Source organism: Haliotis rubra, unplaced genomic scaffold (genome assembly GCF_003918875.1).
Source record: "Haliotis rubra isolate DU_JTF1 unplaced genomic scaffold, ASM391887v1 Scf218, whole genome shotgun sequence".
Taxonomy (NCBI): domain Eukaryota; kingdom Metazoa; phylum Mollusca; class Gastropoda; order Lepetellida; family Haliotidae; genus Haliotis; species Haliotis rubra.
In genome coordinates, this window is record NW_025766203.1 from 1081313 (window position 1) to 1104213 (window position 22901).

Below are 22901 nucleotides of genomic sequence, written 5' to 3' on the forward strand. Positions count from 1 at the left end.
CGCCGCCATAATGGTTGGAGACATGGTAACTTGAAAACTTGGGGGTATCAAAAGAGGGCCTTGCTACCGACCAGTTAACATCCCTCCAAAACAAAGGCGTTACAAGGTATCACTTACTATCCCAGTACTGGAAGGCGGCATCGATGGGGATGGGGATACCACGCCAGATGCTCATGTCCCGGGGGTAGTCGTACTCCACGTAGGTGTTGTTCTCGTCTAGTTTCCAGTACATGTCGCCGCTCACCAGGTAGGTGCGTTTATTGAACCCCCAGACAAACACTGTGTCGATCTTCTTCACGTCAGGGGGTATACCCAGCTCTGTGATGGGGCGTCCTTCCTTCGGGTAGCCCGCTTCCAGGTAGTTGGCGTTGAATACCCAGTGCTTGTCCCCTGAAGGTTAATATTGGGATAATTAGTGAAACAGATATAGAATGTCTGAATACGTTTGTTTTGTATACTTGTTGTTGAACGCTGCACTCAGCAATATTTCAGCTATATGGGGGCGGTCTGTAAATAATCGAGTCTGGACCAGACAATCCAGTGATCAACAGCATGAGCATCCATCTGCGCAATTGGGAACCGATAACATGTGTCAACCAACTCAGCGAGCCTGACCACCTGATGCCGTTAGTCGCCTCTTACGACAATCATGGGTTACTGAAGATACAAATTCTAACCCGGACCTTCACGGGTCTGAATTATAAAAGAGCTCAAGGAGCTGTTGGGAGATTCAGATCTGAACCTAAGAAAGATCTAGACTTGCCTATTTTTTAGCTTTAGCTTTGAGGAAAGGGTTTTGCTGAAAGGGAAACAATGTGTTCGTGGTTTGAGCGACACTAGGGAAGAGCATAGCTCGTTCCCACGAGCACCGGATAGTGGAAACACAGAAAGGCAACATGATACCATAATTATCCAGGCTGTATCGACAAAACCCTCTAATCTCACCCAAACCCCGAATCAGTCCATGTTTTTGTACTTCGGTTGTGTAGTTACTGGCGAGGTGGGATGAGTTAAGGTTTTACGTTGCATCGGCATCGTTTCAGCTATCTAGCGACATGTGGTTATTGAATTTATTTGCTTCAAAACGTACCTGAAAAGAAGACTATTTTCCCGTCGGTCGGTCTTTCATATAGTGCATCTATGTGGTCAACAGTGACCGGCAGCCCGTACCAGAACTTGTGTATGTGGACTGGGTCCCGCAGTATATGACGCGAGTCCAAGCGCCAGAAAAACTGAAAACGAGGATAGAATAAATTATACATCACAGCAATGTTTCAAATCGTTGTGTTTTCAAGTTGGGGATGAGTATATTTGGGTTAAAAATGTTATTTGACTGTGTGCTATGGAGGTAGAAAACTCGAACAGATGCAGGTCCGTTACCGGATCCTGATAATTTAAATGGACGCAACTCTGTTGAGTTATTGTTGTATATGCATTCATTATTGGTTTTGACAGTGTAAAGGTATTTACATATTGTATTTGAATTGTTAATCTCACGACATATACAACTTTATGTGACAGTGATTTTGGTATTACATCAGTCAAGCAATATTTCCTATATACCCAGGCCGAGGAGCGAGTAGGAGAGTGAATTGGATTTTACGCCGCTTTTAGCAATATTCAAGTAATATCACGGCGGGGAACAACAGAAATTGGCTTCACACATTGTACCATGTGGGGGATCTAACCCAGGCCTTCAGCGTGACGAACAAACGCTTTAACCACTAGGCTACCCCACCGACCCCAAGGCCAGGGATACCAGATAACAGAACCATGGTATTGTACCGGGTGATCAGGCCCGCTGACATGGTTGACACGTCATCGTATCCCAGTTGCGTAAATCAATGCTCATGGTATTAATCACTAGATTGCCTGGTTCAGCCTCGATTATTTACGCACAGCCGCCATACAGCTGGAATATTGTTGGGGCGCGGCGTTAAGCAAACTAACAAAATCCTTTCTTCCCTCACCTTCCCGATGAAGAGGCACACCTCCTGCCTAATGACAGTGATGGCGTCAAACGAGTGGACACACGGGTCAGCAGGCTTGGATCTGTCAATGTCCACCGTCGGGGTTTCTTCTGTTGGTTCCTTGCTCTTGGTAACTGTGGCGTTTGTGATAACCTTCACTGTAGGCTTCTTAGGAAGTTCTATATTTCTGAACCCTGCAAGTGCAAGTTGGTAAGTTGAGCAACAATTACAATTTAGCAAAGACCCTGTTCCGGATCAACAAGTCTCACAGTATTTTCCCTTCCGCCCAGTCCTTTCAACAATACTAAAACCCTAAATGAAGCAAGTCTAGATTTCTTCAAGTTCAGGTCTGAATTTCCATTCTCATTTGGGCTCCTATTTATTTTTAAGGAATTGTTTGTTGCTCTCAGAATTATACATATTCAGAGACTAAGCGTTAGTCTGAGCACACGTCAGTGTTTGATGGTGGCTAACCCGAAACCAACACTCGATGGTGATATACTAGTATTATAAGCAGGTATTATCGTTAGTTTTGTACCTTAACTTTGCAGCATTCCACGGATGTTTTCAGAAACGTATCGTTACGATTATCCTCCAAATCAACTTGCCACGTGAAATCACTTCAGATCTTAAGGGTCCATATCATTCAAGCCGTATTTGTTCTTAGAATTTTTGTCATTTACATTTAGGCTAAAACTCCTAACTATTGCAGAGAGAATAATGTAAGTCCAGCTTGGTGTCCATACAAGTTGCAAATGTCCTGTATGTGCTGGATATCACCTTGGCCTCTTGTGTAGCTATCTACCTTCAGTTGATGGCATATATAGCCCGTTTTTATATTGTACTGTCCTGACTACTACTATCATCTTAAAGGTTAAATGTTATTTTAAAAATATTTATGAGTGATATTCTAGCTATTTTACTGTCCTTTGTCGACAGAGTTTACAACCAAACTTTATTCATTATCAATGCGACGGTTTTCAGCACGGCACGGCTGAACTACTGTGTCTACAAATCTTAACTCAATCACTCAGGAGTGGCAGTACATATACGTACCGTATAATTTTTGGATGCCCCTGATGTCGTCATGAGGTAGTGAAAATGTCTTCTGGAAACCCTGATACCAGGGGTACATGAGGGCCCCGGGCTCAGTGCTGTGGGCCAGGCCGAGGGCGTGGCCGAACTCGTGGGCAGCCACCATGAAGAGATCCACACCTACAAAACAACAAGAAGAAAAGGTTGTTAAGTCTCACTGGACACTATATCATGGAGTACAGTGCAATGCCGTATGGATGTGGACTTGTGTATTATGAGGAACACAATAAAACTCGAAGCACATACTCCACACTCCTGTGTGACAGTCTGCAAACCCCAATCATACATGTGAGTGAGTGAGTTTAGTTTTAGCAATATTCCAGCTATGTGGCGGCGGTCTGTAAATATTCGAGTCTGGACCAGACAATCCAGTGATCAACATCATGAGCATCGATCTGCCCCATTGGGAAACCGATGACATGTGTCAACCAACTCAGCGAATCTGACCACCCGATCCCGTTAGTCGCCTCTTACCACAATCATGGGTTACTGAAGATCAAAATTCTAACCCGGACCTTCACGGGTCTGAATTATAACCACTTTCTAAACGATGATGTGTATTTAAAGGGAGATTAATTATGGGTGTCAAATTCTTTATTGTGACAAACATAATTAAGTTGATGAAGGATGTGAGTCATCATGAAGTTGACACCCATACATTATCTCCCTTTTTTGCGAATGAGATTCTAAATTCATACAACTACACCTGAATATTGACCGCCTCCGTGGTGTAGTGGTTAGAGCGTCCGCCCGGAGAGCGGAAGGTCGTGGGTTCGATCCCCGACCGCGTCATACCAAAAGACGTTAAAATATGGTACTTGTTGGTCCCTGCCTGGCGTTCGGCATTAATGGGTACAACAAGGACTGGTCGGCTCGGAATCAGTATAATGTGTCTGAGTGGGGGTATTCATGTTTCACTGCGGCATGGTATCTCAGTGGGCTAGCACTATAAAACCAGCTTAAGTCTGGGCTAGTACAGGCAGCCGCACATACACATACACATGCACGTCGTCATATGAGCGAAATATTCTCAAGCACGACGTTAAACCCAATTTCACCTCACCTCACACCTGAATATTATCAATGACCACTGATTAATATTACCAGCAATATGTTGTGCTGAAGAAGATGTGGTCAAAAGCAGTTGACTAAGTCACCAGCTCTGACCATCGATTTCATTAGCATCTTACAACGAGCATAGCCTGTTTGTGTCAATTCTAACCCGGAAACTCCACGTTGCCCCACTTTTTATGAAATGCACCAAATGAAACTTTTCAACCGCAATTTCGGAACTCTTCGTTCGTCGTGCGATGCATTCGTCACCACTCGCCCCTTTCCGTAACCTCAAAGAAGCTATTCGGCTTGTCCCGGAATAACACGAGTTGGTCACGAATGCGTGCGATGCAGAGAAGATTTTACGGACGCATCTCTCACTATAGTGCTTACCATCAGAGGAATTATACGTCCAGTGTTCATCGTCGTCGAAGTGGGTGTCACCTCCCTTGCCGTCTCCGGGGAAAAACGCGTGAGCCAGAATCATACCTGAAAACATCAAACATTTTCTTTCATAGATTCACGAACCTTTATGCAAATACATTCATCGTGATTCACAAAACACGCCAAGCTATTGCGAGTTGTCTCCCTTTACTTGTAATGACTGCGCAGTTGCAATTCTGTCCTCAGTGACACATTTTCACGTTGACCTTCTACCGTGTCAACAAGTTCAACAGAACGCAGTTTCTACGGTGTTCCTTTGTGTTTTCGGAGATATTGTTTGCATTTAATCTGTAGGATTTCTTCAACCACGTACAAATAGTTCAATGTTTCATCATGATTTTTTAGACTGACTGACTGAGTATGGTTTTACGCCGCTTTCAGCAATATTCCAGCAATATCACGGCGGGAGACACCAGAAATGGACTTCACACATGATTTGTTAGAAAATTGTATACTTGCGATAACAATTTGCGAGACACTGTGAACTCGGATTAAAATCTGCTGAAGCGAATTCCGAAGTGAGCAAAATTTGCTTATTTTAGCAACTTTTCAAGAGTGGTCCGAGCCACCCTTACACTGAAATATCTAGAATCCATTTCCGCAAGTTATCGAACCAAAGATAAATCAATGCTATCGATTGTAATATTTAGCGCGTTTATTTGAAAAATATTCAACCTTTTCCATCAAATGGATATCCGTCCTGGTGATATCTGCTGGCAAACTGGATCATGATGTCAGCATCCCCGTGCATGACCTCGGTGAACTTGAGGAGGGTAGCTTCACTCCACACCTTGAAGGCACTGTGGATGACTGACTGCACCTGCTCCGGCCGCATGTCGGGGGTGTAGTTGATCATCCTGGAAACAGGAGAAGACGAAGTTGTATTGTGTTGTTGACACTTCTGTTGATGATGTTGTAGGTGTACTGACACATTCAGAGTTATAACATTCATGCATATGTGTGTGTGTGTGTGTGTGTGTGAGAGAGAGAGAGAGGTGGTGGGGGGGGGGGGGGGCGATAACGGGACAGAGATTTAATTTAGAGGGAGAGAAAGAGCGAGAGTGAGACAGAGCCTTCGTCCTTGAATATATTTTGATTTTCACAGAAACAATTTAAGCAGCTTCAAAAGGCGCCCCAGTGAAATGGGGGATTTTCCTAGTGTTTAGACAGTGTATGAAATAAGCCCAAAACTCAGCCAGACATCTGGGCTGGTAACTTCAAAAACTGACCAGCCCAGAAGAGATTTAACCAGTCCTTCTTAAATACTAAATAGACAGTGCCAAGTGGCACGTTATCTGAATATTTCTTTCACCCGTCCATCGTGCTGGCTAGCTGTAAATTTAGACCGTCCGTCAGAAATCTAGCCCGTCTCGGGCGGTCGGACGGGCCTTATTTCATATACTGCTTTAGATTTACGGTTATAGTATGACACTGGTGACTGGACGCACAGTTAAATAACACACTTCTGGCGGTGTTGGACCGATGGAACGATAGTGAGAGAGGACGGGAGAATGAAACAAAGGGAGAGAATCAAGAGGAAACTGAAGAAAAGATGATGAATGAGTCGAGAAACCTGAGGGAGTGAGTTGGGTTTTACGCCGCCTTTAACAATATTCCAGCAATATCATGGCGGGGGACACCAGCGAGAAACCTGAAAGCGGGGACAGGGCGTATAGAGGAAGTGGGTAAGGGTGAGTGTGTGAGTGAGTTTAGTTTTACGCCGCTTTTAGCAATGTTCCAGCAATATCACGGCGGGGGACACCAGAAATGGGCTTCACACATTGTACCCATGTAGGGATTCGAACCCGGGTTTTCGGCGTGACGAGCGAACGCTTTAACCACTAGGCTACCCCACCGCCCCGGGTAAGGGTGATGTCGATACGGGGAGAAACAAGAGCGCGTTACTACATATACGTAGAGAAACAAATAAAGGAACACAGGAAAATTCAAGCGTTCCTTCAATATATTCTAGTTTTCATCACCAGCATTGAATAGAGCCGTGGTGATGGAAACTGGAAAATAATAAAGTAACGATTGAATTTGCCTGTGTTCCTTTATTTGTTTCTGTGACACGTGCAATACATGTAGTATTTAAGGCAATTCTCACGCCTTCTGGCAATACGTGTTTTATCACAGTTAACTACGTTTATGACGAACACGCTTATCACGAACTGGCGAATATGAAGAACTGTTAGGGGGGTCCCTAGCACTTACTATACATATAATGAGTCGTAATGCGTTTAACGAACCACGAATATAACGAATTCAAGTAGAGATCCCTTCGACTTCGTAATAACCGTAGTAATGGCTTTAAATATATACGTAGTCTCTCGTACAGACCCTGAAGTAAATATATCCAAGAAAGCCCACACAAGTCTAGAAAATGTGGCAAGTCTAGATTTACTCAGCTTCTGAAAATGAAGAAAGTCTCAGGGCTCCTTTTCATTATACATGTATATATTTTCTTTTACTATGGACTTTTTTCAGTAAAATATGTTCATTTCAGAGACTAGTTGTTAGTCTAATATATACGATACGCTTACAGATACAAATTTGTACCACCCACATGTCTCCAGGGTAAGTATTGATTTTCGTGAGAAAATATTTTATCTGATGTACGGAGGGCTGTATACACTGTGAAACTTACAATCTGAAATTCCTATGAGACGTCAAGTTTGTCTTTAAAAACATTCCTTTATCCAAGTGTAGTCGGATTTTAAGAGTCGTTTATTTCGGTCCATGAACTGCATTATTTTCCCTACCGCCCAGCCCTCCCTGCAATGCTAAAGTCCTAAATGAAGCAAGTCTAGATATCCTCAGGTCTGAATTTCCCATCTCACTGGGGCTCCTTTTCAAATTAAATGTGTTTATTTGTTCCTATCAAAATGAAATATATTCAGAAACTAAGCGTTAGTCTAACTTAATGGTAGCCGTTTCTCCACCACGCGTCACCATAGATCAGCTGAAACTCTGGAAACCATTCTACTGGAATATAGCCTCCAAAAAGTAACCTTTGTAAGCGTGTAGCATACAATAACATGTAAAACACAAAGAGTAACTCCCCAATATCCTGAGACATTATGTTCTAACACTACTAACCCAGCCCTTCATCGCTCAATAAACTCCCACGGATGCAATACATTCAGCGCATTTTCTCAAAATAACCTCCATATATCTCATTCCAACAAATACACCAAGTCCCACAGACTGAGCCGGGGTGAGATGTTCCAGCAAATATTGAGCTGGCATGGCCTATGGTGAGGCCGCTCCCCCTCCGCGTTTGGGGTTCTGAATAACAGTCTCGGATATCACTGGAGAGTTGGCATTGAAATGGCAAACACGTGGGAGGTTCTGACTTGGTGATGCAATCCCCTACAAGACATGGGGAACAGCGAGATGAGAGTGACGGCGATCTCTCCTGCTGTACCCAAGTCTGTTATCCAGATGTTTCAGCCGATGTATGTCACGGAGGCATGGATGGTTGAAGATTTGAACATTTTGAACATTTGAAAATATCCCACTCTCGCCCTGAAGCTGTGATTTAAATGTCCACATTTTGTCTACATCGTTATAGTTAGCCGCCTGTTTGTCAGAGGCAATTTCAGGAGGACACATCAAAGAAACCAGAGGACAATTAATGATCACGAGGAAGTCTAGTCTGTCATACAGACCCTGAAACAAATATATCCATGAAAGTCCATGCAAGAATATGTGGCAAGTCTGGATTTCCAGAGAAGATTAAGAAAGTCACTCGGCTCCTTTTCATTATATCTAATGATTATTTTTTATGAAAATGTTTTTGTTGTTGTAAAATATGTTCATCTGAGAGACTAGGTGTTAGTCTAGAGGAAGTCCTACTACTGGAGCAGCTGATTTTTCCCTTCATGTTAATCCGCCATTACAAGATGGCCTACAGAATTAGCAAATCCCACAAGAGCGGGGTTAGGGAGGGTGTAGGGTGGTTGAAGTAGGGGCTGGGGAAGGGGTAGGTAGGGGAGGTGAAAGCCACATCAACCCTGACACAGAGGAGCCCAGACTAAGTCTCTGAAAATATATAATTTTCATGGTAACAAATAAACCCCTTTAAATTGAAAAGGACACCCAGTGTGACCCCCTTGGAAATTTAGACTTGCTTCATTTAGGGCTTTAGCATTGCCGAGAGTGCAAGGCTGCTGGGAAAATAATGTGGTTCAGGGACTGTGAGACAGACTGAGAAGTCGTGTGGCTGTCAGCATTTAACATATTTCACTCCCGGCAGGTTCACGAGCGTCCCATGTGGAGGGTTCAACAGCCCGGCTCTGTTGTGTTTTTGTAAGGGTGGGTCTCCCAGCTTGCACATTGACTGCGTGGCGACTGTGCACTTAGCAATACATATACTTTGTTGCCATCTCTGGTTGGATCATATGTGCAGATGGGTGTGGGCTCCGGTTTGAGACATTATCAAGCTTTTGTGCATTTATGCTGAATCAAGGATTATGTGAAACGAGTAATGTTCAGCGTAAGGAAGACTGCATGTTTACAGCGTAGCACTGCACCCTTTAATCGGTGTTAGGGGCTGGGGGTTAAAGGAGGGGTGGGGTTCAGGTGGGGTCGGTTGACTGGTCTTTTTCTAAGGGTATAAGGTAACATTTTAAGTTCGACATATATGGTGTGATTATATTTGTAGTTTATAGAATATTGCCACTGTTCCTTAATGGAATGCTATGCAATAAATATATCTTATCTATGGTTTAAGTACGGACTCTTTGGCCCTGTGAGGTCCTTCTGTCTCTTCAACGATAGACCTGGATTAACATTTAGACTAGCATTAAAGCATACCATATACAGAACCGATTGCCAACCTTCAAAACATTAATATGCAAAGTCCGTGATTATTAAATATTACTAAATGTACATCTGAAATGTCAAATAGATTCGATATGTTTTACAAATTCTGGTCTTGTCATCACGTAAATGTATTGAGTGGTTGATATCTGTATTTACTTTGAAATAAAAGTTTAAATAATTTTTTATTTAAATTAAAGCATACCGCTAATAGTTTGTCATTATTCAAGTAAATATATTTATGAACTATTATTATGTACATCTTTAATATGTGGAATGTATCTGTGTGTTTTTCTATATCTTTGTACCTACTGTGTCGACTACATTTGTAGTTTATAGGATATTGCCACTGTTCCTTGATGGAATGCTATGCATAAATCTTATCTATCTTATCTTATTTGAAAAAACACCCATGTATTGATAAACATATCACAGAAAACCCAAGACATAAAGTTCCCCAATAAATAATGGGCCTTTCAGAATTGGTACAGAACGTATTTTGAAAAGTTCAATTACAATTACTCCTGAAGTTGGAACTTCTCTTATTCCTGGAATTTCCCACAGAATACACTACACACCCACAGACAGCGAAATATCACAGAACGGCATAATGTCAAACCAACCTAACACCACATTCAACACAACTAGATACTTGATGCACTGTTTAGCAAGCCAGCAGGGCTGCTTCTCCCTCTCGCTGCACCGCCCTCAGTCCGATATCAGTCTGCAGTCTGCAGACAGTCTTCAGATACATCGGCAGATAAGCCACCATCTGTCTCTGCAGGCAGCAGGAAGACATGCTGGTTATGTTAAAGACGCACGCACGCGTTGGAGGGACAGTAACGACAATTAACGTTGTCAGGATCGACACTAATTCATTGCTGGTATCATGGTCGGCATCCAAGCAGATATATTGCACTGTGATATACGACAACCCTGAACTTTAACCTCATACCAGATGGTGGGACGGCGTTGTTTACATTTGTTTAACTTCAGTCTTAGTGTTATCATATTCATCATTATCATATTTCATGCAACACAATTCACAGGCATAAATCTAAACCGTTTTGTCGTATGGGTACAAGGACAGTTTTTTCTTTGTTAGGGTTTTGTCAATTTTATTCAAAAGTTTATTTCTTGAACTGGTATACAATCAAATCTCTAAAATATTTCACTTTTACATAAACAAATTTTAAATATCGTAACAAAACAAAAAAGCAGGGGTGTGTTTTTGTAAGGGTGGGTCTCCCACATTATATATACTGCCCCTTTTTATGCACACGCTGTTTAGCAGTGTTCGAAATATATGCCTGCCCGACCGCCCGGGACGGGTTATTTTCAACACGGACTGCCAGATTCTCAAATTCACCTGCCCGACAGTCGGGGGGTTAAAATTAGACATGTATACTCATGCCAATAATGGTTGTCGCCCCTCCCCACCGCAAACACCCCCACCCCACCCACACCCACACACACACACACACACTCCACCCCACACACCCTCTTCAATTAAAAAATTTAAAGGGGGTGACAACCATTATTGGCATGATTTTATGGGCAGGTAAGTTTTGGTCAGGGCTGGCAAGTTTTACACCTAACCAACCCTGTGGTCTGGCTGAAAAGTTTTGGAGTTTCATATCCTATGTATATGTACACAAATACAGAATCTCTTTGAATGTCACTGACGGATAGCTAAACGGGGAAACTATCTCCCAAATCTCCAGTGTTTGACATTTGAACACATCTGGCCAATACATCTTTCATTCGGTACCTCCAACGTTTCCAGTACAATGTGCGGCGACATGAAGGCGCTTTAAATATCAAACATCGTCTAGCCGCGATGACCATCGGGCATCTGGCAGTGGTGCATGTACAATTGACCAATCCTCTGCAATGTGTACGCTTTGATCAACCTAATACTATGTGGCAGCGAAATTGCATCAGTCTGATTAAATAATGATACCCTGTTTGTTTTCCTGCTTTGTCGTTGTATCGATTTCTCTACTAGACATCTGAACTGAAATCCATGTCACGGTATGGTCCGTACACTCGGCTGTGTTCACTGGGCATGCCCTGCATTGGGTTAATCTATCACGTGGAGCTAGGCTCTTCAGTAGTAGATTATTGTCTATGGTAATGTAAGGAAAGGTATGACACGTCAGACAATCCCATCAGCAATTTGGACTGTAATATTTTTAAAACGATGTCATGTCTTTTGGAACAAGGGAAATAAACAGATTTGAATTTAACAATGTCTTGAAAAATTGGTGACGTAAGCTCATGCATGGATCCCGAGTGCTTGGACATTGGTTATGATACATCGTGTGGGGTTATATCATGATACATCACAGTCTATATTGCTGAGTGCGGCGTAAAACTCAACTCACTCACTCACTCACATCACAGTCTGTTTATGGTAGGATACATCGGAATTTGATCATATTACGATGCATCGGGAATATTTATATCATGATGCCCCCGAGATTGGCTATATTAGGATACATCTTAGTTTGGTCTTTTTACGACACATCTTAGTTTGCTTATATTACGATACATCTTAGTTTTATTGGTTATATTACGATGCCTTTGAGCCTGCTTCTATTACGATGTATCGGAGCCTGCTTTTATTACGGTGTATCGGAGTCTGCGTTTATTACGATGTATCGGAGCCTGCTTCTTTTACGATGTATCGGAGCCTTGTTTTATGTTACGATACATCAGAATATGGTTATATTAACATACACCGGAGTCTAGATGTATTACGAGACCACGAAGTTACGAGACATCGGCGCCTTGTTTTAAAAATATCACGATCCCTCTGAGTTTGGTCATATTATGATGAATTTGAGTTTGGTTATATTACGACACATCGGAGTTTGGTATTATTACGATGCATCCGTGACAGGGACATAAAAGCACAACATACGTATTCGTCCGTTCTCTACGCTACGAACTACCTCCTGACACAGATGATCTGCCTTGTATACAACTTCTACCAGATGTGTCCGTAGATCATGTTGCATCAAAGGTGAACCTGCAGCTGAAGGTAATGCTAAGTAACGGATGTTGTTCATCTTCAATTATCCTACTTACGGAATCTCAACCTAGGACTGCCACAGTCTAAACCTGACAGAATAGGGGCAATCAATTAAATATTCCATTTACTGTTTCTGGCCTCCCTCCAAAGTCATGGTGCCCACGCTAGGAACGTGACTTTGTTGGAATTCGGGATCTTAACGAGAACATCACCTCCAATATAATGAACAAAATGGTTTGTACGCATCTGATGTGTAATCTGGTGCATGCGGCTCGTTGCTGCAGCCTGTCTTGACTGGTCAATTATTGCAATTTTATGACCTTTGTTAAATACCACTACAGTCGCGGACTGCATGTGCCGTATACTGATAGCGGGACATGATAATTCACTAAGATATGTGTATGTTGTGATCCTCGTAAATATGCTCAGCCAGTGCAGTTTACATCTAATCGGAGACCTTCAGGGAATGGTAAGGCTTACACATATCGATGGTGAGTGAGTGAGTGAGTAAGTATGTTGACAATATTCCAGCAATATTACGGACTCCAGAAATGGACTTCACACCCATTTGGGGAATCGAACCCGGGTCGTCGGCGTCACGAGCGAACGCTTAACCACTAGACTACCCCACCGCCCCCATATTAGTAGTCGTAGTCGTAGTCTGTCTCACCCTGAACCGCATTATCTTCCCTTCTGCCCTTTTTCCCATGCTAAAGCCCTAAATGAAGCAAGTCTAGATTTCCTCAGGTTCAGGATCTCCCATCTCACTGGGGCTCCTTTTCAATTTAAAGGGAATTGTTTGTTTCTATCAAGATTATATATATTTAGAGACTAAGCGTTGGTCTATAGTTACTGTAGTCGAAGTTTGTTGTTGTTTGTTGTTTAACGCCGCACTAAGCAACATCCCATCTATATGACGGTGGTCTGTAAATAATCGAGTCTGAACCAGACAATCAAGTGATCAACATCGATCTACGCAATTTGGGTACGTGTCAACCAAGTCAGTGTGCGTCCGACCCCTTTAGTCGCCTCTTATGACAAGCTAGGACTACTGAACACATGCCCTCGTGTCTTTGCGAGGATTAAAGACTTTTTTTAAAATATAAAAAAATTGAAATCGAATTCAAAATGCTCCCCAGTACAATAAATCATGTCACGAGTCGGGGGTCATCTCAAATTTCTTCTATTTCTTGTAAATCTTGAATCCTCGCAAACACAAGAGGGCCTGTGTTACAGCATGGGTTTGCTTGTTGGTTGTTGCTTCTTTTATTAATTTTGTTGCGTGTTTGTTTTACAATTTAAGGAATTAACCTATATGCCAATACCCTGGGCCTGCATGGTCCTGGCTCCAGGTGATGGAGTATCATTAGACGCCTAGCCTAGTTGATATATCGCTTACACTCAAGCACGTTATTCCTCCAAGTAACGACAGTTCTTTAAAAGCAGGAAGTGAATGGCTGATGTTTCTCGCTACTTGCACCAGGCACTGCGCTCGTAATAGCTTCACAGTCTGTTTTGTAAATGAGAATTTTAAAATTGGGACATGGGACTGAAGTTTAACACTCTGCAAAAAGGTCATCATGACCTTGCGACAACTATACACTCACAATGTGTTAGTTTGTGTTTGGCTAGAGTCCAACTCTTAACGCGGAAGTGCCGACACTTTCAAGCCTGAGTAATCCAATGAGTAATTTAGGAATGTTACTGATATTCTAAAAGCCAGAGACAATTAAACATTTACAAATACTATTAGCAATAAAGTAATTACGCTGGCAACAACACATTTGAGTAATGTTTCATGAATAGACCGAAAACCAATCCAGTTGGACCAGCTTCAGAATAGATCCCGACATTCTCTAGCATGACGCAAGACTGTAAGATGCAACAACCTCTGAGAGTGAGGTCCAGTTGATTGTGCGACATCCTCAACCGACGGCGTGATGTGTTACTTCATACCATCGAGCACTGGTTTGTTTGGCCCCGTCTGTAATATTGACTGACCTTTCCGAGGTATTAGACCAATGGCTGTTGTCTTAAACAACATTTAACTGAACTAATCAAAGAGACAGGAGATTTTGCAAACAACAGAGATATTGGTGAGTGAGTTGGGTTTTATGCCGCTTTAGCAATATTCCAGCAATATCACGGGGAGGTGGGGGAAGAGGGGCGCCAGAGATGGGCTTGACATTGTACCCATGTGTGGAATCGAACCCAGGCCTTCGGTGTGACGAGCGAACGGTTTAACCACTAGGATACCCCACCGCCCCTTTTTGCGATGTGCTACTTCATACCATGAGCACTGGCTTGTTTGGCCCAGCCTATAATGTTTACAGACCTTTCCGAAGAATTAGACCAATGACTGTTGGTGATGAGTGAGTATGATTTTACGCCGCTTTTAGCAATATTCCAGCAATATCACGACAGGAGCACCAAAAGTGGGCTTCACACGTTGTATCCATGTGGGGAATCGAACCCGGGCCTTCGGCGTGACGAGCGAACGCTTTAACCACTAGGCTACCCCACCGCCCCAAGCTGCAGTTGGTTGTTTAATATTTACAAATAAATGCAGAGTTGATGTGCCAGTGTCGCCAGCTCTAATTATAACAGTGAAACTGAAACCTAAACATGATTGCCTCAACAGAACCACTCTACACTATATATACATACGGTACCCGATATACAAGTTTGTTTGCGTATACATTTTTGCACGTTTAACACTGTACTCAGCAATATTCCAGCTCTACCGTGTTAACTTAATACTAATTCCATGAGTAGGAAATCAACACCATCGGAAAATATACGCATTTGAGTCGCAGATATTTTGGTTTTGGTCCTTATCACATGCAGTCCATACTGTACAGGGCAAAGACAGTGAACCTTTCTCCCTGGTTAGGTATAATGGAAGCCATATATGTTCTCCAGGCTATCTGATTATCAGCCAACTGCCATCTGCGTGTGCACATGAGCAGTTTTCTTCATCATCAGAAAAGCATGTGCTGATGTCGAAAGTCACTTGGAAAGATAAATAGGCAATTCCCGCAGCGATATCGTTCTCGGCTGGGAAAATCAGGCACTAAGGCTACTTACATTTTAACATGGAGCCTTTGGGGAAATGTGGACGTGATGAAGGACGAGAAGAAAAGTTAACAAGGATGTCAGAGTGTGAGTGGTACTGATTAATGACTGCTCCCTGGAGAGGTGTGAGCCGGAAATTGCGCCATATTGGTCAGGTAGATTTGTATTAAATATGAATACGCTAATCCCACGTAGATGTTTGTTTGGGGTTTTTTTTTTTCAGCAGATTGACATATTTTCACTTTTCTTCTTTATCTTTCATGATGCACAAATCATATTGTTTTATGTGATGTGAATATTTCATTAGAATCACATCTTGGTCAGGTAGATTTACAACTATGAATACAATAATCCCATTTAGATGTACTTTGTCTTTCTTCAAAAGGAGATTTCTTTCTTGATCAATGGTGTAACTTCTACTCGGGCTCGCTTAGCAGGTGGTGTACTCGTGACAGACATCTTCTGATGAAAACTCATGTCGGTTGTAAACATTTTATACAGCTCGCTCTACTGTTATTTCTTGATTAAATCGTCTCAATTAATTTTCCTGTGTTCCTAATTAACAAGTGTGATGTTCACCGACGTCGGTGTCAAGCAGCCAGTAAGGCATACGCTAATTACCACTCACGTGTGATTGTTTGTATACGGTCGGATTATCCCACCGGCTGTGTTGATTGTCGGATTAACGAATGTTTTACAATGTATTTACAATAAACAGTTGCTAGATTGGTGTGTCGGAGTCGGAATGCGAGAATGTCGGATTAACGAGCGTAATTATCACTGTTTTAAATGGTTCCCTAAATTGTTGTCGGATTAACGTGATTGTCGGATTAACGAGAGCTGACTGTATTGTGTTCTTTTATGGCATATCCATTTATATTTTCACTTTTCACCTTTCATGATACACAAACCTTATTGTTATAAATTCATGTTTATATTTAAATAGAATCACATAATGGTCAAGTAGATTAACATTAACTATGAATACGCTAATCCAATTTAGATGGGTCTTTTTATCGCATTATATACAGATTGAGTGCTAAATACACACCATGTGTTGGCTTATGCAATCTCTTGTGAAATTCAAATGTCGGTTAAAGAGAATAAATTTGCACTAAAAACATGTTTTTGGGACAGGATTTGAGTGTGGGAATCGGAATAGAGGGATATCGGATTTGAGAGAGTTTCTTATATGATATTTTATAATATAGAGACAAATTCGGGACCAAATAAATATTTCGGTTTACAGGGAATTTAATGTCGGATTAGAGGGATGTCGGTTTAGAGGGAGTCCACTGTATACTTTTAACCTTTTTCTTTCATGATAACCAAAAGTGTTTGATGTAATGTTTATATTTAAACTTAATCACATACTTGTCAGGAAGATTTGCATTGAATATGAATACGATAATCCAATTTAGATGGTTTTGTGTATTGTATGGCATACTGATGTACACTTTCACCTTTTTTCTTTCATGATATACAAACCTAATTGTTATGTCATGCTTATATTTAAATAAAATCACTTTTGGATCAGATAGATTTGCATTAAATATAGATCGCCAATCCCATTTAGATATAGTTTTCCTTTTTTCCGCATATGAATAATATATAGTTTCACTATTCACTCGTTCCTTGATACACAAAACTGATTGTCATATTATCATGTTTATATTTAAGATAACATATTGGTCACGTGGATTTGTACCAAATATGAATACGCTAATCCCATTTAGATATCGTTTTCCTATTTTGCCTGAAAACATATGCTTTCACTTTATACTCGTTCCATGATACACAAAACTGATTGTCAAATAGTTATGTTTATATTTAAATAAATCACAAATTAGTAACGTGGATTTGCAGTAATTATGAATACCCTAATACCATGTTAATATAGTTTCCTCCGCATATAAATATATACTTCACGTTTTATATTGTGTTTATATTTGCAGTGTATAGAATATTGCCACTGTTCCTTCATGGAATGTTATGCAATAAATATCTTATCTCATCTTATGTTATGTTAACTTATCTTATCTTCACGCGTTCCATGGTGCACATAACTGATTTTCAAAATGTCCATTTTAAAAAGAACCAGATAACATGAAGTAATAAATATAACTCATATTATATATATGCATCTAGGCAATTATTAAACGCATTATAACTTAGGAACACAATCACTGTGAGAACAATCACGAACGCTAACTAGTGCAGATAAAACTGCGCTGTGAAACCAGTCTTCGCTGGGGTGTGTTTGGAGCTCTTATCAGCTTAGTACAAACGGAAGTACCCCCTGTCAACAGGAAGTCAACTTTGCGAAGGGGATGCTGGTCCGTCGGTGTTAGCGATCTGACACACAGGCTACATTGTTGGTACTTGGTGGATGGACTACACCGCTGCAAGGTGTTTCCTGTAGAGCTCGCCACACGCGGAAGTTCGTTGTGAGCACAGGCCTCGTTGGTTCGTGTTTATCATGTGATCTGAAAGATTGGTTGGGTGCTGAACACCATTGTGACATATCAGTGAAGATGTTAGTTTATGTAGTTTGAGCATTTACTTCCTTTGTTATGCAAACAGTGTCAATGTAACCTTGATGCAGGCATTGTCATCAGACAAGCTGTGTGTGATGAACTCATTTTTAATCCGGCATCTGTTCCCCGGGAAGGCGACTGGTTTAATAATAATCTGAGTTAACAAATTCCGCATGAGACGGATCACATGTATTTTACGTTGTTAACAGTACTGCAAGAGTGAGTAAGTGAGTGTAGTTTTACGCCGCTTTTAGAAATATTCCAGTAACATCACGGCGGGGACACCACAAATGGGCTTCACACATTGTACCCATGTGGAGAATCGAACCCGTACCTTCGATGTGACGAGCGAACGCCTTAACCACTAGGCTACCCCACCGACCAGTACCGCAGGACACAGAGATAGGGGGTGAAACAAGGGACGGACACGCGGGTGGGTTTATGTGGTATGGGTATGAGGGTAGGGTATGTGATGTGGTATGAACACGAGGGTAGGGTATATAATGTGGTATGACGACAAGGGTATGGTATTTAACGTGAGTGATCGAGTTTTTTTCGGCCATTTTAGCAATATTCCAGCAATATCACGGCGGGGGACACCAGAAATGGGCTTCACACATTGTACCCATGTGGGGAATCGAACCTGGGTCTTCAGCGTGACGAGCGAACGCTTTAACCATTAGGCTACCCCACCGCCCTGGTATATAACGTGGTATGAGCACGAGGGTAGAGTATATAACGTGGTATGAACACGAGGGTAGGGTATTTTCCTTGCTATGGATATGAGGGTAGAGTATATAACGGGGTATGAAGACGAGGGTGTGGTATATAGTATAACTTGGTATGAACACGAGGGTAGGATGGATAACGTAGTATAAACACGCGTACGAGGGTAGGGTATATAACGTGGTATGAACACGGTAGAGTATATTTTATTGACACGAGGGTAGGGTATGTAACGTGGTATGAACACGAGGGTAATGTATGTAACGTGGTATGAACAAGAGGATAGGGTATATAACGTGGTATGATGACGAGGGGAGGGTAGAATAACGCAAGGAACAGGACGTGATTTGGCGGGTTTTGGAACACCTGTTTTCAGTCAAGTAACACTTTGATAACGTTATTTTCTGTTTTGCCCAGCAACTTAGATACATGTGTTGCCTGGTTACTGTGATAGACGCGTTCATGGAAACATGTCTGCCCTGCAAGAAATCTACGAGATAAGGAACTGTTGGTACTGTCTGCATGTCGGAATTTGGCAATACACACACACAGGAGGACACTTTCACAATATCCCCGAGAAAAACTATCGTTAACTGGGTATAATCGGAAGTACGAATTCGGAAATGCCTCAAAACGTATGTGTGTAAAATAGCTGAAATAGCTCACGAAAGCAAACATCTACCGGTGTGGAATATATGAAATATTGCTTGGAATCTTCGCTGATAGCTGTAACTTAATCATTTGGCTCACAGATCACATGATATGAAACACAGTCCCTGAACCACATTATTTCCCCTACAGCCTAGCCCTGCCTGTTATGCTAAAGCCCTAAACGAAGCAAGTCCAGGTTCTCTGGTCTCACGTGGGTTCCTTTTCAATTTAAATGGTTTTATTTGTTACAAGCAAAATTATATTATGTATGTCAGCAATGTGTTTCGATGACAGCTTAGTACAAGCATTCCTTACAAGCATTTGGTTCCACGTCGTCGCAAATCTAAAATTCATATCTTTCTTTCTTCATTTATTGTACCACCATACAGTCTTCAAAACGTCCCTGTTTATATCTAAATTAGTGGTGTATTTGTGAAATGTCCTATAATTATTCTATTCTATTTGATATATTTAAACTATTCTGCTAAATGGTTCCATGTTCCTCGTACGCCGCCGTCGCTGGTTTGTGTTTTTATGGCTATTGCCGGATACATATTTCACATTGTGGGTGTCGTTCCATGAATCGTCCTTGTGAATATTTGTATTAACGTTCACCAGAGTTTCAAGTTTGTTCCAAGTCATATTACATCACATTGAGTGCAATATCTTAAATATATTTAGACGTAAATGCCAGTTTCAATATATCAGGTTTTGATGGATTTTCATGTCTGTTCAAAATCATTTGTGACCATTTGAACTTTTGGCTCATGGTGCCAATATCCTTTCAAATATACGTTTATGCAAATAATTCATGAAAATAGTAAGTCGTTTGTGATCAATCTTGCCTAGCCTGTCGTTCAGTTAATAGTGCGACGGTCAAATATATTCAAATATACATGCAAATGTTTTATTTAAATGCATAGACTATTACTACGAGTTCGTACTTTTGTATTCTATCACGTTCAGTGCTATTTGTCATCTGTTGTCGACTGTGCAGTGTAGTGCTATGTTACAAAGATATATATTTGATATATTGATATAAACCACCTTCATATGTGAACAGCTTTCATCACAAAGGCAAGCAATAGGGCAACGGCTGAGTCATAATGTGAAGTTATCGTAGGGCATAAATCTCCTCACAGAGTCAGAACACGCCTCATTTCAGCCGTAATTCTAAACCAAGGAATGGTCGGATGGTGCCTAGCACTGCCGAGAGCTGACGCTAAGAGACGGTAGCTGTGTACGGTGTATCGTTACAAGCCAGCTCTGAGGGTTGACCTGACCTTAAGATTGGGGGCGAGATGAGGGAAGAGAGGAACTCGTTTGTTTTGCCGCCAAAAACATGGATGCTGACATCAACAAAGTACAGAAACCAGGAAACTAGAATATGTTGATACGAAACCAATACAACAGCTCATTGTCAACATGTAGCAGGAATGACAACTGAAAGAGCTTCAACATGCTACGCCGTATTTCAGAAACCAATTACGTGACAATTTCAACGACAGACACACGACGCCATTTTCGAACAAACCCTGAATAAATCCTCCAACACAAGACACCCGGTGTTAAGATGTTGTTCAAACACAATAACGAAACAACCAGAGCCACAGATCCCTTCACACACCACGTGGCACAGCCTCCGAATCTATTTGATTATCTCAAAGAAACGCAGTAGACAGAAACTTGGCAATGAAGTCACGCCAGGCGTGCATCCTCTCTCATCCACTAATTACGTTATAAACCTGTTGATCATCTTCTGCCGTAGGTCAGTGAAGTAGTTTCAGAGGTTCCAGACTTTCCGTGACTGTATGTCTGCCCATGTCCTCATTCATGCAGGTTGTGATGACTCTTCATACATCACAACCACGCTGAACAAGGACACACGCCACATTTATCTGCAGCCATGTTACCTCAAGGCGACTATCCTCGAAACCATGTGCGAAGACCTCCACAGCATCTCCCAAGACAGTTCCATGTCCAGCCAAGTTTCCCGCCTGTCCTTTTGTCGTCTGCGACTAGGTCTGTGACAGTCTGCTGTGGGAACCCACGAAGCAGATGTAATTTAAGAAGTAAATTTGAGAATTAATACCCTCTGTACCGGGGCCAGCTCGCAGGAAACGCGTTCTGATTGGCTGCAAATGATTTGCTTTGAAATTCTCCCATAAGTTTATAACGTAGATGACTAATGGAGTACGGGAACGCTGAGAGCTGTTTTCCTGCCGGCTCGGGCGAGTCGTGTTGCCCCCTTGTGTACATCCGCACTGATATTTGACACCAAAGCTGATCGAAAACTGGACAATTATACCACAGCTCTTTCAAGAGCGACCTAACCAAACAGACGTGGATCTTGAACCAAACAAAATATCTTCAGAAATGTGAATCCGCCATAATGATACTTATCACGGCTGTAAACAAGACCCTTATTACTTGAAGCAGGGCAGAAAATGGTTGCACTGGTTCCCCTTGATCGTGACTCTATCAAAGACATCATGATTCCATAATCTGTCCGTCGCCCACATTGTAGCTAGGGTAGGTGTATGCTCAGCTGACATCACAAAGTAAAATATCAAAATGGTATTTCAGTCACCAATCATCCAAATTATGCACACCAAGTTCATGATAAAACACTGCAGTCTGGTAGTCAATGTCGGGTAAATTCATTCACCAGGCGGAATACTATATCGTCTTTGGGACGCTCGGAAGAGATTCTCACACCATTCTCCAAAACCATCGGGGGAGGTGGGGAGGGGAGGAGGGTGAGCAGAAGAACGCCAGTCCTCATTTTCTTCTGTTTACTGGTTCCAGATAAACGACCGGGAAGTAGGTCACAAACAGAAGCTAGCTACATCTGAGGGCAGGTTGCCTGACTTGACCTATTTCGACAGATTTGTGCCACCGAACAGTTGGAATTTCATTCAAATGAATCGGTTGAGTTAGGAAAGATTCAAATCGCTTTTTAGCACTTGCGCTTGTGGTGTTAATATTACTTTTTTCTAAAACATGGCCGCACTTTCCATATTAGGTCATGCCTGTATAAGTGCTTGTATTGTTTGATCACGTGTGATGCTTCCTTATTGCCTCGCTACCAAATATGGTCAACACTTGGTTCTAAATATATATATTAATATACAATGGCTTCAGAATTATAAATAAATCTTTCACCAAAGTTCGAAAATATCTATAATACTGACCAGTCATTTTGTTAATCTACCAGGGTATACGTTGTTAAGATACGTCGTTATCATTATGTCTCAAACGAAAAACATTTTGGGATTTCATTATGACACTTCCTCATAAAGAGACCTATTACATTAAATGTTACCTGCAGTTTACATACGTGTCCATCAAGATAAAGGTAGCACATACCAGGTCAACAGGTGGTGAAAGAAGCAGGTTAACTGTTGTTATTTTTTCAGGAATTAGATCTAGATTTGCCAGAGTATAGCCTTCCTCGTGAACTTATATATTTGTTTCAGGGTCTGCAAC

The 22901-nt window shown here is 41.7% G+C and overlaps 1 protein-coding gene across 3 annotated transcripts in view; it reads right to left on the reverse strand.

Moving 5' to 3' along the window:
- Nucleotides 1-22901, reverse strand: part of LOC124277099 (matrix metalloproteinase-2-like) — a 77023-nt gene that overhangs the window by 4573 nt on the left and 49549 nt on the right. For 2 of the 3 annotated variants that reach the window (XM_046712755.1, XM_046712753.1), the window contains exons 3-8: nucleotides 5238-5419; nucleotides 4512-4607; nucleotides 3027-3185; nucleotides 1971-2164; nucleotides 1091-1232; nucleotides 118-390 (exon numbers count right to left, since the gene is read on the reverse strand). In XM_046712755.1, coding sequence (XP_046568711.1) covers nucleotides 118-390; nucleotides 1091-1232; nucleotides 1971-2164; nucleotides 3027-3185; nucleotides 4512-4607; nucleotides 5238-5419 — 1046 coding nt within the window. Of the gene's footprint in view, nucleotides 1-113; nucleotides 391-1090; nucleotides 1233-1970; nucleotides 2165-3026; nucleotides 3186-4511; nucleotides 4608-5237; nucleotides 5420-22901 lie in introns of all 3 variants that reach the window. The other variant, XM_046712754.1, reaches the window with a different exon arrangement.